General features: G+C 42.3%; 1 protein-coding gene across 1 annotated transcript in view; it reads left to right on the plus strand.

Moving 5' to 3' along the window:
• OLFM2 (olfactomedin 2) overlaps positions 1-25,535 on the plus strand; it is a 209,856-nt gene that overhangs the window by 173,871 nt on the left and 10,450 nt on the right. The window contains 4 exon segments of the mRNA XM_042448105.1: positions 7,836-7,945; positions 7,947-7,993; positions 7,996-8,049; positions 20,571-20,677. Coding sequence (XP_042304039.1) covers positions 7,836-7,945; positions 7,947-7,993; positions 7,996-8,049; positions 20,571-20,677 — 318 coding nt within the window.

Consider the following 25,535-nt stretch of genomic DNA (forward strand, 5'->3'; position numbering starts at 1 on the left):
CATTAACTTTGCTTTCAATAAGTGATTAAGGGACTATACAGATTGCCCCTAAGGGGTGTCATCCAGCCACCCCTTTGCTGGCCGTATCAGGGCCATGACAACCCTCCTTTGAGGGTAAGAGTGTCAGAACTATAAAATTTTATGCGTTTTTCATGCTATGAGGCTGTGTTCTAGAAGAGTTTATTCCCGATGTTTCACCAGCAGCTGTGGCTGGCATCTTCAGAGAATGCTGGCATGGAAGAAAGTGGGGTATATATACTGTTGGTTGAGAGGAAGTGATTTACATGTTAATCTGTATATCGTTCTATTGTTGGATGGCAAGGTCTCTGGGTGTCTATTTAGTTAATGATCCATTATCTCTTGGGAAGCCCTCCTGACCTTGGGTGGTTTTCATCTGCATTTGCACAGTATTGATTTTGGTGTTTTTCAGGACTGATAGCTAAACTTTGTTTAGTTTAAGGGTTTCTTCTTTCCTGTTGAAGTTGTCCAGGTGTTTATAGATTTCAATGGCTTCCCTGTGCATTCTTACCTGATAGTTATTGACATGGTCCAGAATTTCAGTGTTTTCAAACAGCATTTTATGTTCTGCTACTGCTGATTTTTCTGGCTGACCCAGTTGACAGGGTCTCTCATGTTCCTTGATTCGTGTTTGAACACTGTGTTTGGTGGTCCCTATGTAGACTTGTCCACAACTGGACCGTATGCAGTAAACTCCTGTGGCTGTGAGAGGGTCTCTCCTGTCCTTCGCTGAGCACAGTATTTGCTGGATTTTCTTGGGTGGTTTATAGACCATTTGGAAGTTGTATTTACTCACCAGTTTCCCTATTCTGTCTGTGACTCCTTTGATGTATAGTAAAAAATACCTTCCCTTTGGGTGGTTGTTTGGGTTTTTCTGCGTCAGGAATGTCACTCTGAGCATCTTCACTAACATGTTGGCCAGGATTTCTATGCTTGAGCCCCCATTGCTTTGAATATTTGTCCAAGCTGATGAAGGTTGCCAGTGCTTGGTCAACAGCATCTGGTAGCTAATTATGCAGCTGTTAAAAGCATGGAGCTTCTAGCTTGAATCCAGCTGGTTAGTCCCAACCAGAGTAGACCATCAAATGAACTATTACACAGTAGGTGAACACACAGGTAAATCTAATTGAAATAGTCTATTTTAGTTAAGACTAATAGTAGGAGTTAGGCCTCTGTCTTTTACAAAACTAGGAGGGGTGGCTGACATTTCTAGGTAAATAACTACAAAGCTCTGATGTATAAACTGTCTCATCAGCTAACTGCATTGAATCCAGACTTCTATCTTAATGTAGCCTCCCCCCCACAAAAAAAAAAAATATTAATGGGATTTTTGTAGGTTTGGTTCACTTATGCTTCTTTGGTTTCAGCTGGTCTCTACTTATGTGAGGCAAAGTTTTTACATATGGATCCAGTCCTTTGTTATTATACTTTGAAACTGCAGATTCCTAGCTAAAGCATCATCCACTGTCCTGAGGAACATTATATAGGGCTGAAGTGAGCAATTAGGTATGCCAGAAAGTGCTTGGAACAAGCAGAGTTAGCTAAGTGTCATAATTATTATTAACGTGTTATTATCTGGTGTGCCTTGTGCTTGTTGAAAGCAGCCCTTAACTGTATTCCAGGAGCTCTGTCATCATTAATGGCTTGGTGGTAAACAGTATACAAGCCCTTTGATCTTCATTAGGAGAAGGTGAAAGAGAAAGATGCTTTTTCTCCATGCTTGGGTGGAAAGAGAGGACAACTGCTAGTGAGTCACAGTGTTGTAGCACACAAATTCAGGGTTAACACAAGTGCCTGGCATCCTCAGACACATTCTAGGACCACCTTGTTACAGTGCAGTCCACCTCTGATGGTTCTCTCACTCCCTCTTTTAAAGAAAGAAAAAGAAAGAAACAACAGTGCTTGGAAGACTTAGAACTGTAGCACCCACAGTCCCCCAGCCAATACGGCAAATTCAAAGCTGTGATTAAAATACCTTTACTGGCTCCTGGTGGCTCCTGTTTTAATTTCCAGCTATGACACAGAAAAGAACTCAGCTACCCATTCAGGACTGCAGGAGTGTCACTGCCTCTGGACCTACACTGGTAACATCAATTAAGTTGCACTATTGTATCTTCACAACAGCCTTGCAGGGTACATGAGGCTGAAAGAAAGTGACTGGCCTGCAGTCATTAAGGGAAGACCACAGCAGAGATCTCCCTGTTATAAGACTGGCTGGTTGTTAGGAGGTGGATTTCCCAGTAGAGTAGGTATGGGGCACATGTGGCCTTGCCAATGGTGTTGGGCAGCAAGTGTCATTGTCCTAAAAGATTGGCTATGCTGGCTAGGGCTCTCAGACTCTGTAGTCCAACAATAATTGGGAGGGCCACAGCTTCTCTTTCTTTGATACAGCTCTCCCCACCTCTCACCCCCACTAGTGCTTCTTAGTCTATCTGATGTGGGCAACAGGAATTTCTTCCCCTAGTATTCCAGGGTATGACAGGGAACAGTACCATCTTTGTGTCCATTGTCTACAACCCATTGGTTTCCTAGAAATTCTCAATGAACCAGAAGCCAATGGCTCTTGGACCAGCACCAATCTGGGAGCCATCAGTTTGAGTAGCTCTATTTTATGGCACTATATTACTCTCCTGCTACACTAATCTGCTATAATTTTACACTTACATTGCATGTGTGTGTTTGTGTTTACTATTTATTACTTATTACTTTTTAACCTCTCCCTATGGATCAAGGTGGAAAACAATAAGAAATTAAACACAGAGCACAGTTAAAAGAACATATAAAACTGACATATATTTAAAACACACAATACAAACTTTAAAATGCATAATTAAAAAATAATCTGTATATGTCTGCCAGAAGACATTACTTTTAAGTGCTGTTTTGAACATGGATAGAGTATCCAGCTGTCAAACCTCTTCAGGCAGGTCGTTCCACAGTCTGGGGCAGCTGAAGAAAAATCTCAGAGTAAAAATTGTCAGCTCGGTCCTGGCTGGCTGCAGTAAGTGATCCCTAGAGGATTTGAGTGTATACAAAAATACACATACATACCCTACTTTCAGACTGGAATTAGATACTCCACCATACTTCTCTTGAAGTCTTAGAAATGAGTTTGAGAGAAACAAAATGACATGTGTTTCAGCACACAGGAAGTTTTGCCCCAGATCTTTCCAGAGAGTTTCTGTAGTTAAATTAGTGAAGCAATGTTCAAGGGGCTTTAGGTATCTATCGGTGAATACATTAGTGTCACACTTATTACTAGGGGTCTAACAAACTTGCCTCATTTAAAAAAAACCTGATGCTTCAGCAGTGCAGACATATTGAATGTTTTGGAAATAAAAAAGGTCAAAGCTCCTGCTTTAATAGCAAAACAGTCACAGCCACTCAGCATTAAAGCAATGGGCAGCCTTTCTGGTGGCCTTTCCTCTTTCCGCTGGCTGACAGGGTGCACAACAAAACAGCAGCAAAGGGAGAATAAAACAGGAATAATGAAGAATAACATGGGGATAGAGAGGATAAAGGGTTGGGGGTAAGAAAGATTTGTGGATATAAAGGCCATTACTGAAGAAGACCTCCCTGGATCCCACCATTTTGGATAAATATTGGCCAGTCAAAGGAGGGGAACTAAAATGGTGAAAGGTCTGGAAACCATGTCCTTTGAGGAATGACTTAAGAAGCTGGGGATGTTTAGCCTAGAGAAGAGAAGGTCAAGAGGTGGTATGATAGCCCTGTTCAAATACTTGAAGGGATGTCATACTGAAGAGGGAGTTGACTTGTTTTCTGCTGCCCCAGAGACTAGGACCTGAAGCAATGGATGCAAGCTACAGGAAAAGAGATTCCACCTCAACATTAGGAGGAACTTCCTGACAGTAAGGGCTGTTTGACAGTGGAACACACTCCTTCCTCGGAGTGTGGTGGAGTCTCCTTCTTTGGAGGTCTTTAAGCAGAGGCTGGATGGCCATCTGTTGGGGATGCTTTGATTGAGAGTTCCTGCATGGCAGGGGGTTGGACTGGATGGCTCTTGCAGTCTCTTCCAACTCTATGATTCCATGATTCTATGATTCCATGATTCCATTCTTAGGCAAGGTTCTGGATTGAATGGTAGCCTCCCAACTCTAAGGGTTTCTGGCTGAAACCAATTATCTTGATCAATTTCAATCTGGCTTCAGACTTGGCTATGGGATGGAGACAGCTTTGGTCACCTTGGTGGATGACCTACACAGAGAGCTGGATAGGGGGGAATGTGTCCCTGTTGGTCCTGTTGGATCTCTCAGCAGCTTTCAGTACTATTTACCATGGTAGTCTCCTGGGCCATCTCTCTGAGATGGGACTTGGAGGAACTGTTATGCAGTGGTTCCAGTCTTTCTTCAAGGGAGGGGTGAATTCAAAAGGTTGGGTTGAGGGATTCCTGTTCAACCTCCTGGCCAGTGGCCTGTGGGATTCTTCAGGGTTCTGTTCTGTCCCCCATGCTATTTAACATATATATGAAACTGCTGGGAGAAGTCATCCAGAGTTTTGGGTTGAAGTGTCACCAGTATGTGGATGACATCCAACTCTATCTTTCCTTCCCATCTGACTCCAAAGAAGCTGTCTCTGTACTGAACCAATATCTGCTGTCAGTAATGAACTGGATGAGGGCAAACAAATTGAAAATTAATCCAGACAAGATAAAGGTGCTCCTGTGAAGTTATGACACATCAGGGAATAGGAGCCTTGCCTGTGCTGGATGGGGTTACACTCCCCCTGAAATCTCAGGTTCACAGTGTGGGTGTTATCCTGGATTCCACTCTGAGCCTAGATGCCCAGGTCTCAACAGTGGCCAGGAGTGCATTTGCACAGATAAAACTTGTGCACTTGCTGCACCCATTTTGGGGGGATGCCAGGTATGCCTATGGTGACACATGCCTTGGTTACATCCAATTTGGACTACTGTAATGCAATCTACATTGGGCTGCCTTTGGAAACTGTTGAAAACTTCCTTGTTCTAGCAAATGTTTTGATTTCTGCTATATGGAATTCTTCATCGTTTAAATTTTTCATGATATTCAGCTATCTCTGCATTATTAATATTTTCCTTCAGCTGTGTTGCCCCTTTTGTGTTTGTTTTAGTTTGATTATTTATGTTAAGGACCGCCTCTCTCCATACAATCCGCCCCGCACACTCAGAACATCTGGGCAGCAGCTATTGAGGGTTCCGGGGGCAAGGTTAACCTCCACCTCAAGGAGGACCTTCTACATCTCAGCCCCAACCCTCTGGAACACGCTGCCCACAGAGCTCTGCTTGGCCACCTCCCTGGCCCCGTTTAAGAAGGAGTTAAAAACCTTCTTATTTCTATTAGCATTCCCGGACGCTTGTCCCGGTTAGCTTCCCTTTTCTGGCAGCAGTGGTCGGCTGGCCAGAATTGGTTTTAATGCAATTTTAATGATTATTGTTGTTATTATTATTTATTGTGTTGTATTTGTACTTGTATTGGTATTATGTTGTGCACCGCCCTGATCATGGGAAGGGCGGAATAAAAATAAAATTTTTATTATTATTTATTATTATTAGTGCTTTCCTTTTTAATTAGCACTACAACCTTGACTATAGCAGTGGGAGGGCATACTTTTTATAGAAATAAATACATTTGATTTTGCATCTTTATATGGACCCTGGTGTTGTAAAGATGTATCCTAAGTTTCATTGTAATATCTCCTTGCTCAAGGTAGTTTCTCCATTCCAAGAATTCTACTTGCAGACACCAGTAGCTCTTGTTTCAGTATCTCAATTGTCAAGTCAGATATGACATTATGCTGGCCTTTTTATTTCTTTGTCTTTTTACCAGTTTTCTGCATCCTTTAGAAAAGGCTGTGGGAGTCAAGCTGGGCTTTGTTCAACCATAGAATTGCTTTTTGAAAAGGCGTACTGGATTTCATGCCAATGTCTCAGCCTTCAAAGGAGCAGTGGGGATCTCCTCTTGTAAACAGACTGAAGCTGAAAAAGGCAAATAGCATGCCCTTCAATTGTTGTGATTTGGCAAGAACAGTGCCAATTAATCTTGTCTTGTCCCATTTTTCAACTACTTTTCAAATGCCCCAGTTTCTCTCTCCTCCGCCTGCTTTCTCCTTTTGTCCTCAGCTTACTTCACTTGCTACAAGCTGAGTTTAAAAAGCAAAAGTAGTTTGCACTCAGTTAATTCTACAAAGGAAGAGAATAGGATGGGGTGGAAACTTGGCCTTTCCATAATCCAATAAGCTCCCTTCCAGCTCTCTGGCCTTTCCTAGATGATCACATCTCATTCCCTATGACAATATCAATTTGTGGTTTCCTAGCTTTTGTATAATTTCTCCTCCCCATTTCTAAAAAGTTAAAACTCAACCCTAAAGCTCAGTTACTGTGAGTAAGAGCTTTAAAGTACAACATGATAGTAATGTTTGCCCCAGCCCTTTACATTTGGGCTCACGCTGCTGCAATGCGCCCCTGAGAACATCTCTGAAATTAAAATTTGCCCCTAAGCTAAAAGAAGTTCCCCATCCTTAGTTAACTAAATTCTAACCTTCTTGAGGAACTTCTTGGTGGCTGCTGCTACACTTTGGAATTCTCTCCTTAGGGAGGCTGTAATGGCCCATTGTTTGTTACCCTTCAGTACACAGGCAAATACTTTTATTCAGACAGGCTTTTAGAACTAAAGGCTTTTAAGGAAAGGGCTGTAAGAAGGCACTGAATTGTTTTAAACTGTACAATTTTAACTGTTTTTCTCTTTTTAAAATGTATCTACATGTGCAGGGAAAAGTTGCTCTGGAGGACCAACATACATCTAGAGAAATCTCTGGATCCTCTAGCATGACTCTATGGTCAACATCCAGTGAGAGCATACCATAGAACCATGCTGGAGGGTGTAGAAAATGCCTAGCGAGAACATATTTTTTCCAAAGTGTAAAAGTGAATCCCTATTATATGAATTCACACAATATGTGGGGCACCTGTATTGGATTTACATCTTTGTAAGTGGACTTACATCTGTAGGAAATAGAATTTATCAGTTCTGTATTCAGCAAGGAGCTGTCATGATGTTACTACATAAGAGAGCTAACAAAATGATTGTTGCTCATTGAAATTATTGTGCATTGGGACTGAAGCACAGTGACCATTGCACATCAGGACTGTTGGGATCAGTGTGGAATGGGGACTCATGTGCATCACAACCAATGTATAATGGGTGCCAATATCCAGCCAGATAATAGTTAGAGACTGCCAATGTGCAGTGGTGAAGCCCAGTATACATCAGGATACCAGCTAGGCCTGGCATGTCAGAGTACATTGGCAAAACCCCATACTCATTGGGATACTCTTGCTAGTGTCTTGATTTGCATCTTCAGTGGAAGGGTTCTGTAGCACGTCTGCTAAGTAGCTAAAGTATGCATAAAGTTACACAACATAGAATATAGAATTGTTGCCTACAGTAGTAGTAGTAAGAACAATAGCAGCAGCAGCAGCAACAACAACAACAACAACAACAATTATATTCCAGGAGAGGGCATGAGCTGTCTGGCTGATATAACCTTGACTGCAATGTCTTTACTACATGTTGAGGAGATGCTGCAGCATTTCCCCTTTCCTGAGGAGATATGGGGCATATTAACTTTGTGATCCAAGTCAGCCTGTGAATGCACATCAGCATTGCCTCCCTGACTCCAATAATAGATAGATAGATAGATAGAGATAGATAGAGAGATAGAAGATAGATATTGTGATAGCAGATCCTTGTGGATGACATGGCAAGGGTGAAGTGTTCTTTTCTCTTGTCCCTTCAGATTTCTTCTTTTTCCCACTGGCAGAACTGAAGGACAAAATGACAGAGTTGATGCCGCTTACCCTGTGCTGGACCAGATAATCAGACACCCCGCACCATCGTGCAGCTCAAAGAGAAGTGAGGAATCTTTCGGGAGTTGCTGCAGATCCAGGAAGAAATGGGTGCCTATGACTATGAGGAACTCCACAGCGTGTGCTGATCCTAGAGGCCCGCCTCCATGCTTGTAGGCAGAAGCTAGGTGGGAAATCCAATGGCTCCTTCTCTCCTTTTTCTCTATTATTATAGCATATCTGTGTTCAAGGTTCCTGTGGACTTCATGGGGCCCTGGTTCTGAGAGAAATCCTCCGTTCCATCCACAGTTGGATAGTTCTTCAAGATCACACACCTGACTACTTATCTTGCCCAATGGGGCAGCCACCCCATAAAAAAACAAATATCGTTTGGAAAATAGCAAAATATCATGAAGTAACATCACTCCCATGAGGCACTGTAACCAAGATAATAAAGAGAATGCTCAAAGCTTTCTGTGGGCAGCCGAGTACTATCTGAAGCAGCACTGGAGGGGGGTGGGAATTGATGTTGTAGAGCTAAAACAAAATTGGCCCAAACTCAGCCATCTCATCTTTAAAGTAAGCCCACCTCATCTGAAAACCCTTTAATTTAAATCCCACCCCCACTGACTTTGCCAGGGTATCAATGGTTCGGGAAAAGCAGAGTGAGGGATGTTTAGCCTTGCCTGAGTAAAATCCAATTTATGGAGAGGCAAAATGTTTCTTGCTCATCATGTTAGTCATGATTCATTTCCAAGCAGGCCTACCAAGGGACTTAGCAATGAGACAGAAACATTGGAGAGACGAGGAGCTGAGTGAGGCTGCTTCCTGTTAGTGGTATATGCAGGCATAGGGCCAGTTAAGTCTGCATACGTCATTCTTTTTGTCATTGTCAAGGTCATAATTTTCTTCACTCAACATAATGCAGCCCCTCCCCTGACTTTACTGCAGAGCTATGGCAGCCCCATCCATGGCTTCAGTGGCTGGTGAAGAGCAGGGAGATCAGAAAATCGCCTGGCTATACCCATAACCTGGTGCAAAATGATTACATCATCCATTGAGACTCTGGAGGATCCTGGCAAACTTCAGTGGATGATACAGTGGACCCTTGTTATACGCTGGGGTTTGGTTCCAAGATTCCCTGTGAATAACAAAATCCGTGGATGCTCAAGTCCCTTTATTTATTTATTATTAGTGCTGTAGATTTGCACAGTGCTGTACATAAAACAATAAATAATAAGAGTAAGCCGGCCTATGGCGTACAATCTAAGAATAATAGGATAATACATATAAAATACAAAGCATATAGAAAATGGTTCAATAAAACAGGCAACAAAAGAACATCAAATAGCAAATGATAACCACGCAATGCTTGGGAACGCTTCTCTGAATAGGATGGTCTTCAACTCCGTTTTGAAGCTGGTTAAAGAATGATGGCTCTTGCTCGCAGGGAAGAAGTTTCCAGGAGTGAGGGGCAGCAGGTGAAAAGGGGCGAATCCGAGATGGGGCAGAGGGACCTGGGCTGGGACAGCAGACCTTGACTACCAAACGGGGGGCGAGTTGGGAAAGGAGAGAAAGAAGGTCTGATAAGTAAGGAGGGGCCAGCCCATGGAGGGCTAAACGTCGATAGCAGAGCTTATACTGAATGCAGAAAGGGAGGGGGAACCAGTGAAGGGATGCCAACACAGGAGAGATGTGGTCAGAGCGGTGGGCAGAGTGATAATGCGTGCAGCGAAGGCGGACAGAAATTAAAGGGCGGAGGTGAGAAAGAGAAAGCCCAGCAAGGAGGATGTTACAGTAATCAAGCGTGAGACCACTAGGGCATGGACCAGGATCTTGGCATAGAGGCGGAGAGATATGGTCGGATTTTGGCAATTGTATAAAAAGAATCTACAAGCCTTGGCTGTGGTCTGGATCTGAGGGATACACGACAGAGAAGAATCAAAGAAAAACCAAGACTACGGGCTTGCTGGACTGGTTGAATAGAAATGTTGTCCACAGAGACAGAAAAGAGTGTTGAAGGGTGGACTTAGGAGGAAAGACAAGAACCCATCTTCTTGGACAGTTGAGCTTCAACGCCGATGGCGCCCACTGCGAGACAGCTGTGAGACAAGACAAAACTTGCTGTTCAAGCCTGGAGAAAGGTCAGGGTGGAAAGATACAGCTGAGTGTCATTGCGTACAGATGATAGAAAAACCAAAAGAGCTCATGCAGGGGTAGGCAATTGCGGCCCGCGGCTGGATGCGGCCTGGCGAGGCCTTGGGACTGGCCCCAGCCCGGTCCGTTGCCGATTGCCGCCGGGGCCTTTAGCGTCTCGCGTGGGGGCATGGTGGGGCAATTGTCTATAGAAGCCTCAGAAACAGTATTTATCTTAACATTTTTTTAAATTCAGCAATTTTTTTTGTGTCCTCCATTTTATTTAAAAAGTGGCCCTCCATTTGGAAATTTTGTCCTACATTTGTCCGGTTTATTTATTTATTAATTTTTTTTAAAAAAAAAAGATCTTTATTTATTTATTTTTTGGCTTCGGCCCCGCCAGTTGTCTGAGGACAGCAACCCAGCCCCCAGTTCAAAAGGGTTGCCTACCTTGAGCTAATGAGTTTACTTAAGGACAGTGTGTAGAGAGAAAACAGAAGGGGACCCAGAGCAAGCCCTGGAGAACTCCAACAGATAAGGAAACAGAGGATGAAGTCTGACGCCTGTGACCACTGCAAAAGACTGCCAGACAAATAAGATCTAAACCATCAAGAACAGAGTCTGAGAACCCAAGGTCAGAAAATATATCCACTAGAAGACAGTGATCAATGGTGTCAAAGGCTGCAGACAAACAAGAAGGATGAGAAAAGAGTAAAGGCCATGAGCCTGGCCTGTAAAAGGTCATTCGAGATCTTGATGAGAGCTGTCTCTATAGAATGCCTTGGGCAGAAACCAGACTGAAAGGGATCAAGAATGGAGTTGGCTTCAAGAACTCAAGACAGCGAGAATAAAGAACCGTCCAAAACCTTAGAAAGAAAGGGAAGAAAGAAATCGGACAATAGCTAGACAAAGGGAGGGGTCAAGAGAAGTTTTTTTTCAGAATTGGGAGATGAGAGCATGTTTGAAGTCGAAGGGAAGGAGCCTGTAGAGACAGAGAGATTGAAGATATGGAGAAGTGAGGGCAGAAAAGAGGAGCTATAAGATTAGAAGATGAGTAGGAATGGATCAAAAGAACAAGTTGCAGTTTGGAGAGTTCAGAAGTGTAGCGAGTTCATCCAATGAAGCAGGAGGAAAACACAGAAAATTTTTAGGCGAGGGCGATAGAAGATTTATAATATAATGACATAACAAATGGTGTCCCCTTATAAAAAATGGAAATCAAGGTTTGATATTTAAAATGTATACTTTTTTTGAACATTTCAAATCGTGGATGCTTGAATCCGTGTATAAAAAAGGCCGACTGTGTAACATTTCATGTCTGGCTGCAGTGGGCATAGCAGATGCCTCTCCAACCCCCCCCTCTGAATGGCCACAAGGGAGGGAGTTTCAACAGTTGAACAGTAAATCCAGAAATGGTGAATGGCCAGCTGTAGCAAAGTTCCCTGCGTGGAAGCACTAAATTACACTGTGTCATATAGGATTCTGACCTGAGTGTTTAAAGCACTTCATACAGCCACACACAACCACTAGCACAGAGTTTTTCCTTCTGTTTTCCTTCTGGTTTTGCAACTGGGAATCCACACACTGAAGTTCAGCACTGGATCCCACCATTTTATCAGGGTATTAGAAAGATCTGATTCTGAGAAGAGATGCCTATTATCTCCCTGGATGAGAATAAGGGTCATTCACATTAATGGTTCCAGATATTGGCCAGTATTTAGAATTCTGTTTAAGATCCATTTCAAGTGGTGCCAAATGCAGGAGAGAGCTTTGAACTACGGTTGTGAATCTGGGGAAGCAGTTGCTCTTTAAAGAGAAATTCAAATCAGTTGTAACAACCAACTTCCCTTGTTTGAAAGATGACTCCCCCATTTGTAATTAATAGTACTGAAGGCAGTCCTACTACTTCAAACTGTATAGAAGACATCTCCCATACATTGCCTGCAGCAGAGTTGAGGCAAGCAACCCCTGCTCAGTTACTATCGTATTTTTGCAGGTGTCAATTTCCAGGCCACTTTAAACATTAAATGAAACAGTGCCCTGCATATGCTCAGAAGAGGGTAACGCTAGTGAATTTTAAAAAGAAAAGAAAGAAAGGAAGCGTAAGGACAATCCTGGGTTGAAAATAGATGCCTTGGCCTGTGCAATTTTTGCCAAACCTAAATTCATAGAATTTCAGCCTGCAATCTAAGCTAAAACAGAGTGACCACAAAGAGAGAACAAGAGTGCACCCCAGTGATAAGAGGAGATAGTGAATGGTTATTACAAAAACAAAAAACAAAAAACTGAGCAGCACACAGCATGTGTCAGCCTAGTTTCCTACCAGTCTCTGTACCTCCTCCCCCTTTCCTCTCTTCAACTTTTGTCAGCCTTATCTACTACTAGGCAATCTTTTCTGAGCAATTTCAGTAGATGCATTTCTTATTCTGCCTTAGCTCTGGGACAAAATATCAGAGGAACACCAATTCCATCCCTCCAGAGCCCATGAAAACAACTGGCCTGAAGCCCAAAGTGGCAGCCACCAAAAGCAAAACCCTGCCCCCAGTCATAAGCTTGTCATATGTTTCATGGTTGCTTTGACAGCATACACACAAGCAGAGTTCATTAAGTCAGGTACTCTAAGTGGTAGTCAATGGGCAATTGCCAGTCCTTGAACCATTGGCTGCTGGTCCCTGATGACTTGCCAAGAAAGAATGAAACAATTATACCCAATGGGCACAATTATGGTATCATGTCCTGGTACATTGGAAGCAAAATGCCAGTCTCCCACATCCAGTAGTTGGAGATGCACTGATCTACATCCTCCAGGCTGGGGCTGTTTCTCATCAAAATGGCAAATGCCTTTAATCTAGAAGAAGAAGTGTTGCATGTGTCTCCCTATGATCATTTTCATGACTCTGCAGACTCCCCACACCATCCTTTTTATGGCCCAAAAGGGGAAATTTTCCTAGAATCCTCCAGAAGTACCAGTTTCAGTTTTTTTAAGGTTCAGTTTTTTCTTGCTTTGTTGAATATTTTAAACACACACACATTTTTCAAACCTGGGGTGGATTTGTAGTCTGAATCTGTGACATCTCTACAGAAGGCTGCCCATGACTCTGAAGATACTATAGGTTCTCTTGGTGCCTGACAGACACTAGATTAGTTTATTAGGTTCACTGCCAGAGAAGAAGCTGTACAACCCAAAGGTTTTGTTTGTGACATCTCCAGGTACACCTGGAAAAGACTCCTGCCTGAGAGCTTGATGACCCATAATGCCAGTCATTTCCAGCATGGTATTTTACAGATGTCATGGCAGGAATGACAAGGTTATAATCTGACCCATCTGCATGGTAACAGAGTGGGGAAGGCTAGTGTAGGCCCCAACAAACTACATGGACCAGTGGTGTGGCTCAAGTCATTTGCTGTGTTTCAGTCAAGGCACATATGGGTGAGCATCATTGCTCCTGTTGCACTATCCTCTCCCCAACTGCTTGTTTCTCAGGCAACTAAGAACTCACAGAAATATATCTCTCTCTCTACACCTGTTCTTGCAAAGGCAGTGGTGAAGTCCATGTTAGTGGAGTGGTGAATCCACTTGGGGTTTTATTATAAAGTTTAGAGGTGCTATCCAAGGTACTTTACCTATCTGGCAAATAAGATTTAGCACCTTGGACAGCTCCTTCAAGATTAAGATTAAAACCTGGACTGGATTCACTGCCCCATTGACAAGAGAGCCATTAACTGCCCCTGAGCAAAGGGATGCATTCTTTCGTTATGCCCTTTATAGTTACATCCATGCATCTTTTATTTTCCTTTTCACTTGCTTGTTGCTTTTTTCCCATTACCACCACAGCTAATAGCATGATCCACATTTTCTAAATATCCTGAAGGCACCAGGTCCTGTGTAATCTTGGAAGCTCAGCAAAGTTAACCTGGTTACTACTTGGAAGAGAGACCATCAGGGAATACCAGGTGCTGTAGACTGTATTTCAGAGAAAAGCTAACTCCTCTGAATAAATCTTGCCAAGAAAAGCCTATGATAAGGCTGTCATAAGTGTGGATTGACTTGGAAGACACATAATATCATATCAGTATGCAAAGGGATCTTGTAGCACTTTTGAGATTAACTGAGCAAAAGACATTGTAGCATACACTTTTGGAGACTCGGTCTACTTCCCCAGATGCATGAAAATACATGAAGATCCATACAGTGGACCCTTGTTATACGCTGGGGTTTGGTTCCAAGATCCCCGTGTATAACAAAATCTGTGTATGCTCAAGTCCCATTAAATATAATGACATAGCAAAATGGTGTCCCTAATAAAAAATGGAACATCAAGGTAAATTTATACTTTTTTGGAACATTTTCAAATCGTGTATGCTTGAATCCGTGTATAAAAAAATCCGTGTATAAGAAGGACCGACTGTACATCTGGGGAAGTTGATCAAGTCTATAAAAGCTTATGTTACAATGTCTACAAGATGCCTTTGCCTACTGATATTCCAGACTAACATGACTTTCGTCTCTGATTTCTAACATCAGATCAGTTGTTCATCTTAAAATGTGCATATTTGTTGGGCATGCTTGCCATCCATTAGCTTACCAAGTGCAAACACAAAGCAGGGGCATCCCAAGATGTTCTGCTACCAGAGGCAGAGTAGCAAAAGGCCTCTCCTACTTACATCATGGTCATACATAGCACTTGTGAACAATGAAGCTAATTTACCACTTGAGACCAAAAATCATATCAGTACCTTCCTACCTCCCTTGCAATAAAAATACAGTTGTAATAATTGAATACCTAACCATGTGCTGGACTTTCCTGTTACCAAAGAGCTGCTGCCTGAGTCAGCTTCTTCACTCTTTATGATGGTAGGGCCAACCCTGTCAGGGAGCTGATCTTAGATTGAGACCATTTCTGTATTCATTCCCTGGAAGCCTTCTCCTCAGCATAAGTTTTGTTCTGGGTGGGGGTGCAGCAGGACCATAATATGACTAGGATGGAGGGATAAAAGAAACGCACAGCACCAGCCTACTCTCCAGGGACAGTCTCAGTTAAACATCTGTTATCCCACTTTTACAGCTGCTTTTAACATCTTCTAGTTTCTATCTCTTCTTCTCACTTTCCTCCTTTGTCATCAATTAAATTCAAATGTTGCAAAATAAGTTTAAAGTGCAAAAGTAGTTTGCATTCAAATAATTCATCAGGGGTGAGAGAAAGCGGCAGAATCTTTCTTTCCCCTATATACTCAGGCAAAAGGTAAATGTGGCAGGCTCTCTTAGCCTTTTCTCCTCCCTCCTCATTAATGATTTTTGCCATCTTGACCACACTCTAATGTTGCTTGGCCACATGGTTTCTATCTATAAAATACTGGAGAATATGCAGCAGTTTTGTTTTTAAGCTGAGCAAGGTGGCTTCATCAGATGGCAGATACCGAGGTATGGCAAATAACCAGTTGTGATAAGGAAGAGTGGCTGGTGCTGTCTGCTGTGCCCTCCACCCTCTGAATTAATCTACTGTTCTTCTGTGCAGTAAGGTTGCTGTCCTGTTATTACTGTTGTAATAAGACACAATGGCCAGTCTGGCTAGGTTTTTTTTATACATGGAGTAGGATAGAGGATGTTATATGGTCCTTTGTCTCAGACAGTGAAATGACACAGCTTTGGGAATCATACAGAGCAAGGATGGGGAACCCATGGTGTCACACCCAAACTGCTGCTGGATTCCATATCTTGTCTGTCCGAGGTACCATGGCTAGTAGTCAAGGATTATGGTAGCTGGAGACCAACAAAATCTAGAGGACCTAAGATTTCTTCTAACTCTGTACTCTCCCTAAACTTCTGGTTGCTGTGATGTGTGAAGATGGAAAACTCAAAGACTTAAAGCTTCACCAGTCCCCTGTAACCTTTGGGCAGGGAGGCTGAGGCTCTCATGTCAGTGGAGAGATCTAGACCACTGGTTCACAACCTTTGGTCCTCCAGCTGATTTGGACTTCAGCTCCCATAATTCCTGACTGTTGACCAAGGTGGCCAGGCTCCCAGGATCTGAAGAGTAAAACAAATAGAGGACCAAAGGTTTAGGAACGATGGTCTAGATCAACCCACTGATATGGGAGCCATGGGAGATGGCATCCTCCCTTCTATTCCACATATTAAAAAAAACTAGCCAAACAGCCATTGTGTCTTATTACAACAGTAACAATGACCTTACTCCACTGAAGAACAGTAAATTAGTTTAGATTTGAAGGTGTTATCCAAGGTGCTGAATTTATTTAGGGACTAGTATTCCATACCATGGAAACTCCTTTAAAATTCAGATTAAAACCCTCAGAGGATTCACTGTGCTATTGACACAAAGGCCACTAACCATCAATGACTTTATAGAATTTTGCACGCTTCCTTCTTGTGGTCAAAATCTGGCTTTTTTTAAAAAAAGAAAAAAGAAATGTCATGGCTTCAGCTGAGAGCACCTAAACAAAGGATGCGTATTGATCATACAAAAAAGTGGAAATAAAACTTTTTTGAAAGTCAGTGTAGGCTCCCTAACAGAGCTTGGAAAACTTACTTTTTCAGCCTACTTGTTGGTGGCTGAAAGATTCTAGGACTTGTAGTGTGAAAAGGTAGGTTTCTGTCCATTTACTGCAGTGTAGTGGATCCTCCTTCTTTGGAGGTTTTCAAACAGAGGCTGGATCACCAACTGTTAGGAGTGATTTAATTGTATCTTCCTGCATGGCAGGAGTTGGACTGGATGGCTCTTGGGGTTTCTTCCAACTTTGTGAGTCTGTGATCCTTCTAGTGAACCTCTGAAATTGCCACCTCTCTGTAGCTGAGTTGCTTGCTTTAGCAGGGGGATTAATAGGGGGATTTTCCAACTCTGTATGCAGGACATTCATTTATGTCTCCTTAGAAGACCTACTGGATCCTGTAGCAATCTGTCAAATGAGAAAGCCCATGTTGGCCTCAGTCACACAGGACTGAAAGTGAAGAATCTGAATGTTTCTCTGCTCATGTATAAACTCCTATCTTCATAAAAAGTTGGTATGCCAAACAGAGACCTACATAAAATTCTTTACTCCATGGATGAGCATTCAGAGATGTTTCCCTCCAACTGCTCTTTAAAGTGCTATATTCCCAAAAGGGCTTTACCACATGGTGGTGTTGTGTGTTAGAACCAGATCTATGATGGAGACACTTTTAGAAGTCATGTCTTATATGGATGGATGTAACATAGGTAGGGCTTGACAGAGAATTTATGAAGGACACAGCCCATTCTGTTTTGAAAAAAAATCTAAATGCAACCCAATCTGAATCTAAGAAGCAAAATCTTCCCTCTGCTAGCTGCCAAAACTTTTGTTTTTATTTTTATTTTCCAAGCAGCAGCTGCTGTGAGCTCTCCTGGGCTCATGAGCTCAGCTTGGTTTGCTGCACTGCTGACACCTTGCGAATAATAATCCAGGCATCGTGTGGGCCTCACGGCTGTGCAGTACAAAAATAAAAATGCAGGGATGTCAGAGTATCAATAGGGTGCACTTAGAAGAGGGTGAATTCAGATGACTCATCACTCCATCAGCTTGTAATTCATCCTGCGTTTAACTACATTATTGCTAAGTTGATGAAAATGGATGGCAGAGAACTGGCATGGCAAGTGTAGGGTTATTCGGGATTTGAGTATTTTGTTTGTTTGTTTGTTTAATATCCTGCTTTTCTCCTAAAAGGGATTCAAATTAGCTTACAACATAAATTAAAACAAAGCAGTTAAAACAGTATGAAGTAAAAAGTTTTTAAAAAGTAATAAATAGTACATTCAGTTAAAACACTATTTTACATTATCAGTTAAAACACTTAATATTAAAACAGTACACCTGGTTACACATCACTAGTCAGCCAACAAGATCTTCTTTGAATTGTGCCTGGAAATGGACCAGTAGCCAGTGAAGATCTTTCAGCAAGGGAGTTGTATGCTCCTTAAAAACAGCCCCAATCAGCAGTCTAGCTGTAGCATTTTCAATCTGCTGCAGTTTCTGAAGTGTTGGCAGACCCACATAGAGTGTATTCCAGTAATCCAACTGGGATGTCGGAGCATGTGTTACCATGGTCAGATCTGGCTACTCAAGAAATGGACACAGCTGGTGCACTAGTTTTCACTGTACAAGCTCAATCCTAGCCACTGCCAAAACTTGGGCATCCAGGTTCAGGCATGAATCCCAGAGTACACCCAAGCTATGAAACTGAGATTTCAGGGGAAGTGTAACCCTGCCCAGCACAGATTGAATCTCTATTTCCTGATTAGTCTTCCAACTGACCTGAGAACCTGTGTCTTGTCTGGATAAAGCTTCCATTTATTTCCCTCAACCAGTCCATTACTGACAAAAGACACTGGTTTAGCACCAAGACAGCTTCCTTGGAGTTAAATGCAAAGAAGAGATAGAGTTGAACATCATCTGCACACTGGTAAAACTGAACCCCAAACACCAGACTCCCAGTTGTTTCATGGATATATTAAACAGTATGGGAGACAAGAGTCTTAGGACCAATGGCTAGGGTGCCAAACAGGAACATTACCCCCAGGACCACCTTCTGGAGGAAGGAATGGATCCACCATAAAACAGTGCCTTCAAGATCCATCCTAGAGAGGTAGCTCAGATTGATACCATGATTGATGATATCAAAAGCCACTAAGGTCCAGCAGAACCAACAGGGACATATTTCCTCAGTCCAGTTACCTGTGTAGGTCATTCACCAGGTCAAGTAAAGCTGACTTTGTCCCAGTACCGTAGAAGTAAGATTGAAATTAATCTAGACAATTCATATCATCCAGAAACTCTTGGAGTTAGGAAGCCACATCATGCTCCAGAAGCTGGCCCAAAAAGGGATACTGGAATATATGATAACAATGATCATATGTTCCCTTAAAGTCAAAATCTACACAGAATGATTGTATACCCTATCTTGGATGGATTGTGTGAATTAACTTTCACTGGGCCTCCCAGAAAAAATGGCTTTGCAAAATAGGATCCTGCCTGCCCTTACCAAAAGAAATCCAGGAATTAGGGTACAGAAAAAATTATAAGGGATGTTGCCTGGCTGTTTTGGACTGGTCCTCCAAAGGTGAAACAAAATTCTGTACAAATCTGAAATACAACTTTTGGGAACAATGGAAATTTTCAAAGTTGACTTTCTGAACATGGCTTCTTGAATCTAGAAATATACACCTTATTCACTGTCTAGGCAATTGTTTTTGATGAATGCAAGGATACGGTGGGGATTAATGTCTGGGTTATTTAAAAAAACACCTTAACTCTAAAAACATTCATAATAGAGAATGCAGATCTAATTAAGAGACAATATATATTTGAATTTTGCAAGCAAAGTAATTTTGGTTAAGAATTCTCTCTCTCTCTCTCTCTCTCTCTCTCTCACACACACACACACACACACAACTGTTTAGCTTTTGGAACCCATCACAAATAATCATAACTAAAACAGAGTAGAGCATTATCAAACATCATCTAATCCAACCACTATCTAAAATATGAGACCTTTTGAGTCCCAAATAATTTTCATGTATGTTTATTGTAGCAAGCTTTGCATCAAGGTAGTGTGAGTTAGGTAAATATTTATTGCTAGAATGTAGTGCTTTGAATGGCAGGTGCAGTATTCAGTTGTTTGAATTATCAGTTTTGTAAAGAACAACAAACATGCCAGGGAAAAGTGAAGTTAGACTACCTTATCAGACATGCCAGTTCTCTGTCTGCAGGGAAGTTTAGGATGGGGAGTTTTGCTCAACATGGGGAGTGAATTCAGAGCTTTGCTCCTTGTGGTTGTCATTTGCTTCTCTTTTCTGCCACTGAGAAGGCATTCTATTGAAATTGTTGGCTTCCAAAGCATTGCTGGGATGATACCTTCAGCAGAAAGACTGAATCCCTTAACTGGAGAAGAGTTCTTAAGGAGAGCAGTTCAGTAAGGTCCCTGGGTCTGCTTTCTTCTGATCTGGGACCCTTTGAAATTGCACAGTTGTAGCACTGTAATTCCATTTTAGCTCCCATGGTGCCACCCTATGGAATCCTGAGTTGAAGGAAGGACCTTTATAATTCCCAGCCAGGGAGCTCCTCTGGTGCTTCAAACCAAACTACTAGCCCCAGGATTTCACAGGATGTTCCTATGACAGTTAAAGTGGGGTCATAACACTATAACTGTGCAGTGTGAAGTCAGTAGTAGGCAGATTAGGAGAAAAGATTCAGCCATGTAACAGTTCCATACCTGCAGGATAAAGCAGTATAATTCAGAACAAGATAATATTGCTGATCATGCAGTCTGAGCTTTTCTCATTTTATAACACAATAGGATAAAGTTCCCTGCCATTCTTTTAATGGGGGACCAGTGGCAAGAGGCTGACATCTCTACAAATGCTGAGGGAGCCCATGAGCAAACAGAGATTTGAACTTGGGTCTAAACACAAAACTTTACCCACAAGACTCACTGTTTCCTTTAAACTGGTGATATCCACCCCCAGCTCTTCCTTTGCCTCCCTCTTTATCTCCTAAATGACACATCTCTCTCTCTGTGTGTGTGTTTGTTTTTGTATTTCAGGATGTGGAAAGCTCACAGGAGTCAGCAATCCCATCACCATCCGGGCCTCAGGATCCAGATTTGGCTCTTGGATGACGGACACCATGGTCCCAAGTTCTGACAGCAGAGTAAGTACCTGAGATTCAGCAGCTGAAATCCAGTTGCTATTCCCAGCTACAGTAAACCCATTGAATCCATGGAACTTATATGAATGTTGACTTACCAAGTTCCTATTTATTCAGTGGGTCTACTCTGGTTGAGACTAGCAATTGGATTTAGACCAGCATCTCCACTACGGTCTTTTCATATTACATTGCATAGAATCAGAATATGGGGGGAAATACCTTCATGGATTACAACTTGCAGATTTTGGAAGCTGTAATCCAAAAAACCGACTTCTTCCAAGTCCTTGGTAGACTCAGGATTGAATTAGTAAACTGTGGAGCTGCTTGTTAATCACTTGCCACCAGCTGAAAGTCAACATCCTTCATCCCAGAAAGTGATGCTCTTTTAAATCCAATTCAAATAGAATAAATTTCCCAGGTTATTTGATGTAATGAGTGAAACCTGACTTAATAAGCACAAAACTCTACTCATCAGCAGAGAAAAATAAGTCTGAGCCAATACCACCCACGTAGCATTAAGACATCTATCTTATTATTATTTTTTTTGGGGGGGAGGGGAGAGAACATCAACACATAGGAATAATATGCCATTTAGAAAGTACCAAAAGGAGGTAAGTGGGGAAGCAGAGACTAGAATCCACAGAAAAGTTAGGAGAAAGGGAGGGGAACCTTCCCATCTCTAGTCCAACATTATGTATATTAAGAGAATGGGAGAAATTATCTTTTAGAGTTACAGCTCCCAGAATATTCAAGGGGGATCATGCTGGCCTTGCAGTTACACAGAGTGGAAGTAGTGCCTCAGGTGAAAGATGTTGGGTGGCTTGTACTGTTACTAAACCACTCCTGTCCAAGCTAAGCAGAATAATGTTGTACTGTTGACAGTGGTAAAAATTCCACTGTTGTTCTAGCCAGATTCACTGCTTGGAACTGGGAGAGGGGACCAACTTGTTCTTTGTCAAAATGTCTTGGGCCAGCCCAGAGAGAAAAGCATGAACCTGGGGTCATGTGGCACAAGGCTTTCTCCCTTATTACTTTGGTCTGCTAATCTCAGCGGCAGGTAGGCATTATCACAAGCCAGCACTAGGGCCAACATTGGATCAGATCAGATAGGGAGGGGGCACAGAAATAGAGGGGCTTCCACCAGATTCTAGTCAAAAAAACCTTTGGCCTTCAGATGTTTTGGGTACAGTACCCACAGTCCCTTTCCACTGTACATGCTGGCTGAGTTTTTTAGAAGTTCAGGTCCAAAACAGCTGAAGGCTGCCCATCCAGTAGTAGACTGGGCAGCAATCTGGCATGCCATTGTTCCCTTTCTTGGATGAATGCAGATACAGGGTTCCAATGTAGGGGGATCCCATTGGCTCCATCTTGAATGCAGTGGCATCCCTTCAACCTTCCCATCTCCAAGGATGGACCAAAAGGTTTTTCTACCTGAGATAAAATGGCAAAGAAGCAACAGAGATCCTTATACAGTACTGTGTGAGTATTGTAGACGCATACTGTAGACTCATGCAGTATACAACAATATACTCATAATTCCAATGTAAAGCACATAGTAACAAATGTGCTCAATTTATTTTGGCACCTGAGGCAGAAAATCCCACAAGTGCCTAACCCTGGTTATGAAAATATACCAATAATAAAATACTAAAATAAGAAAGTGCTTTAATCCTCCTCCTTTTCATAAAGGAGGATTTAAGAGTAATCCTAGGAATATAGATCCTGCCCCTAACCACATTGCTCTTCTTTTTATTCATGCTGGAGTGTGACAGAAATGCACGTGTGTGTGTGTGTGTGTGTGTGTGTGTGTGTGTGTGTGCCTTCCAAGAAAGAGGACATGATTCCTTAGCCAGCCTTTTTTTTTCATTTTCATTTATGTTGGTTTTGCAGTTTAGCTTAATTGATGCTGCACAAGAAATTTAGAAGTTTTGAAAGTGCCCAGTGTCACAGACCTTGGGAAGTTCAGAGGCTGTATGATAAGCAAAATTTGGAACTGGGCAAGAGGAAATGTTAATGGGTTGGAAATTTGCTGCCCTATAAGGTGGTTAAGCCTTGGAGGGAGAGGTATTGTTTTTCAGCCCTTATGTTTCAGGAGCCCTTTTGATGATTAATAATTTTATGAATAAGAAATGCTGTGAAGCTGAAGCTTTATTCCATACAAGTATAAGGAGCCCAGAGGTAGAAGGGGAGAGATTTTGAGAGTGGGGGGAGGGATGAAAGTGACAGAGAAATAGAAGGGGGAAGCTCTCTCTCAATAATCAATTCAGGAAGAAAGAGAAATAAAAAAGAGTAGAGAGAGAAGAGAGAGAGAGGAGATTATTGCACCTGTAAACATGGGATTCAAAAGTCAAAACCAGGTGTTATCGCATGCAGCCAGGCCGGGCAAATGCAGCTCGTCTGCATCCCAGACTGCAGCAGCGCTTATTCCAAGAGCTTTTCACAAAAATGCAAGCTCCAGTTTTTGAAAAGTTCCTGGATAAGTGCAGCTGGGGTCTGGGCTGTAGATGGGTGGCATTCACCCAGCCTCATCCGTGCAATAACACCAAGTTTTATAATTAATTACCCTTAACATACAATAGGACTTGTTAAGGACTTCTAGTTCTCTTTGATAATCTATCCAAGCATCAACTGAGCTGGGACACATGTAAGAGAGTGTCAAAGTAGTGGATACTTTTAAGGAAGTATTTATTATAATTAAACAAAACAGAACAAAAATATATAAATCATGCAAGGTCTTAAGGGCCTTGCAGGTACAATATGTTAATTCTAAAACTATTTGTTTCATGCAAGCAACCAGAAAAATAGTAAATAAGGCCTAAACGTTCTAATCTGACACATTCTCACTTAACTGATATATTGAAGTAATATGCTAGCCTTGATGGCTTTGAAATATCGTGACAGGTCTTAGCTTAGCATGAACTATCTGCCTGAATTATGCTTTCTTGCTGTTGGCACAACACTACAATTTTCCTAACCTGTGAGACTAACTTGAGGGAGACATTCCCACCTCGAATTCTTACTGTGGAAACCACTAACTGCTCAAGACTCTCTCTCTGCCTCTCTCCAACTGTCACCTGGTCTCAGAGGCTTTTTCTCTTAGAAGCTTCCGGAAGAAACTCTTGCTCCTGCTCACTGATTGGCCAAGTGAGCCTTCCGTCAGCTGTGATGTCATTACTTATTTGCATGTGCCTCCCTCCCAGCTTACTCTTATTACCTGGCAGAAGTTTTCCAATGACAGGAGGCCCGGTCATTACATTGGGCATCAGCTGAAAGAAGAGGAGGTTCATTCTGCTGGCAGCTGGAACATGGGTGAATGATGCTTTCATCAGGTTTGCAATGGAGTCAGGCCAGGAGAGGTTACTTAGAGCCAGTACAGACCGACACATGATGCCAGCTTCCTGGTAGCGTGGGGGCATGATGTATGGATAATGCACACCCCGATACCACTCCATCATGCAGCCCACTTGACCAGACAGTGGACAGCGTTGCAGCAGTCCGGCAGCATGGCATTCATATGCCATACACTGCAGGAGCACTGAAAAGGAGCTGCTACAATGGAAAAGGTGCCACCATGGCAGAAAAGCCACCCCTTTTCCAGTGCAAAAAGGAGCAGCATTTTGCTGCCTCTTTTTGCTCCAGAATAAAGCTGGAGTGAGACCAGGGTGTGCGGTTGCTGTGGTGCTCACCCAGCTCTTTCAGGAGCAATGTCACATCGTCCCTTTGGGCCAGTCTGTTTCAACCCTTAGTTAAGTATAATTAACTAAGTTAAGGATTCAGAATACTGGCCAGTATCATTATTTGTAACATGTTACTTCCCAAATTTGGCCTTTTTTGCTGAGCAAAGGCCCTGCCCTATTGTGGGTAATGTCAGGGATGTTTCCTGTGTGGGAAATGGAAAATAATCCCCAAATGAGAATGAGGCAATGTGTTAGGACTGTTAACCATGGTATAGACTCTACTGTAAGAGTCAGTGTCATGCAGTGGTTTGAGCATTGGAGTATGACTCTAGAGACCAGGGTTTGAATCCCTGCTCAGACATCAAATCCCACTGACTGATCTTGGGCAAGTCACACTCTCTCAGCTTCAGAGAAAGGCAGTGGCAAACTCCCTTTGAGCAAATCTTGCCAAGGAAACCCTGTGATAAGCTCATCTTAGGGACCCTACGCATTGGAAATGATGTGAAGGCAGTTAACAACAAGGACCTACTATAAAGGAACTGGAATGTGCTGACAAAGTTGGGAGCTTCTGTGAAAAAGATCCCATGGGGTTGGGAATTACTTGAAGAGAAGTGAGAAGGTGTTAGAATTTACCTGGGGCAGTAGAACATCTGTCTGTTCTTCTGCACGCAAGAGATCTTGTAGCATTTTTGAGACTAACTGAAAGAAGCTGGTAGCATGAACATTCATAGAAACATGAGCTTTCATAGAAAGAAAGAAGCTGGTAGCATGAGTCTTCTTCATCAGAGCTGTTGTTCTGCGTCAGCTCTTGATTTGTGGTGTATGATCTGTAGTTTAGGTTCAAGATATCCAAATAAATGTGTGGGCTTGTTCTCAGTATCTTTCTACTTTGGCATGGATTTCCAAGTATTTATTTTATTTCCTCTATTTCTGGGCCACCTTTCATGACATATTTTTCCCAAGATAGTTAAGAGTAGCATGGAAAGAATACAGTTCCATATGAAAGATATTCATAAAATCATTTCAAACAGAAAAAATGGCTCTCAAATAATTTACCTATGCTCTGTGCTTAGTAGGGTTGTGTGTGTGTGTATGTGTCTGTGTGCATTCAAGTCGTCTGTCCATTTATAGTGATCCACTAATTACATAGGGCTTTCTTAGGCAAGGAATACCATGGTCTTAAT

The sequence above is a fragment of the Sceloporus undulatus genome, chromosome 2 (assembly GCF_019175285.1).
Source record: "Sceloporus undulatus isolate JIND9_A2432 ecotype Alabama chromosome 2, SceUnd_v1.1, whole genome shotgun sequence".
Classification (NCBI taxonomy): Eukaryota; Metazoa; Chordata; class Lepidosauria; order Squamata; family Phrynosomatidae; genus Sceloporus; species Sceloporus undulatus.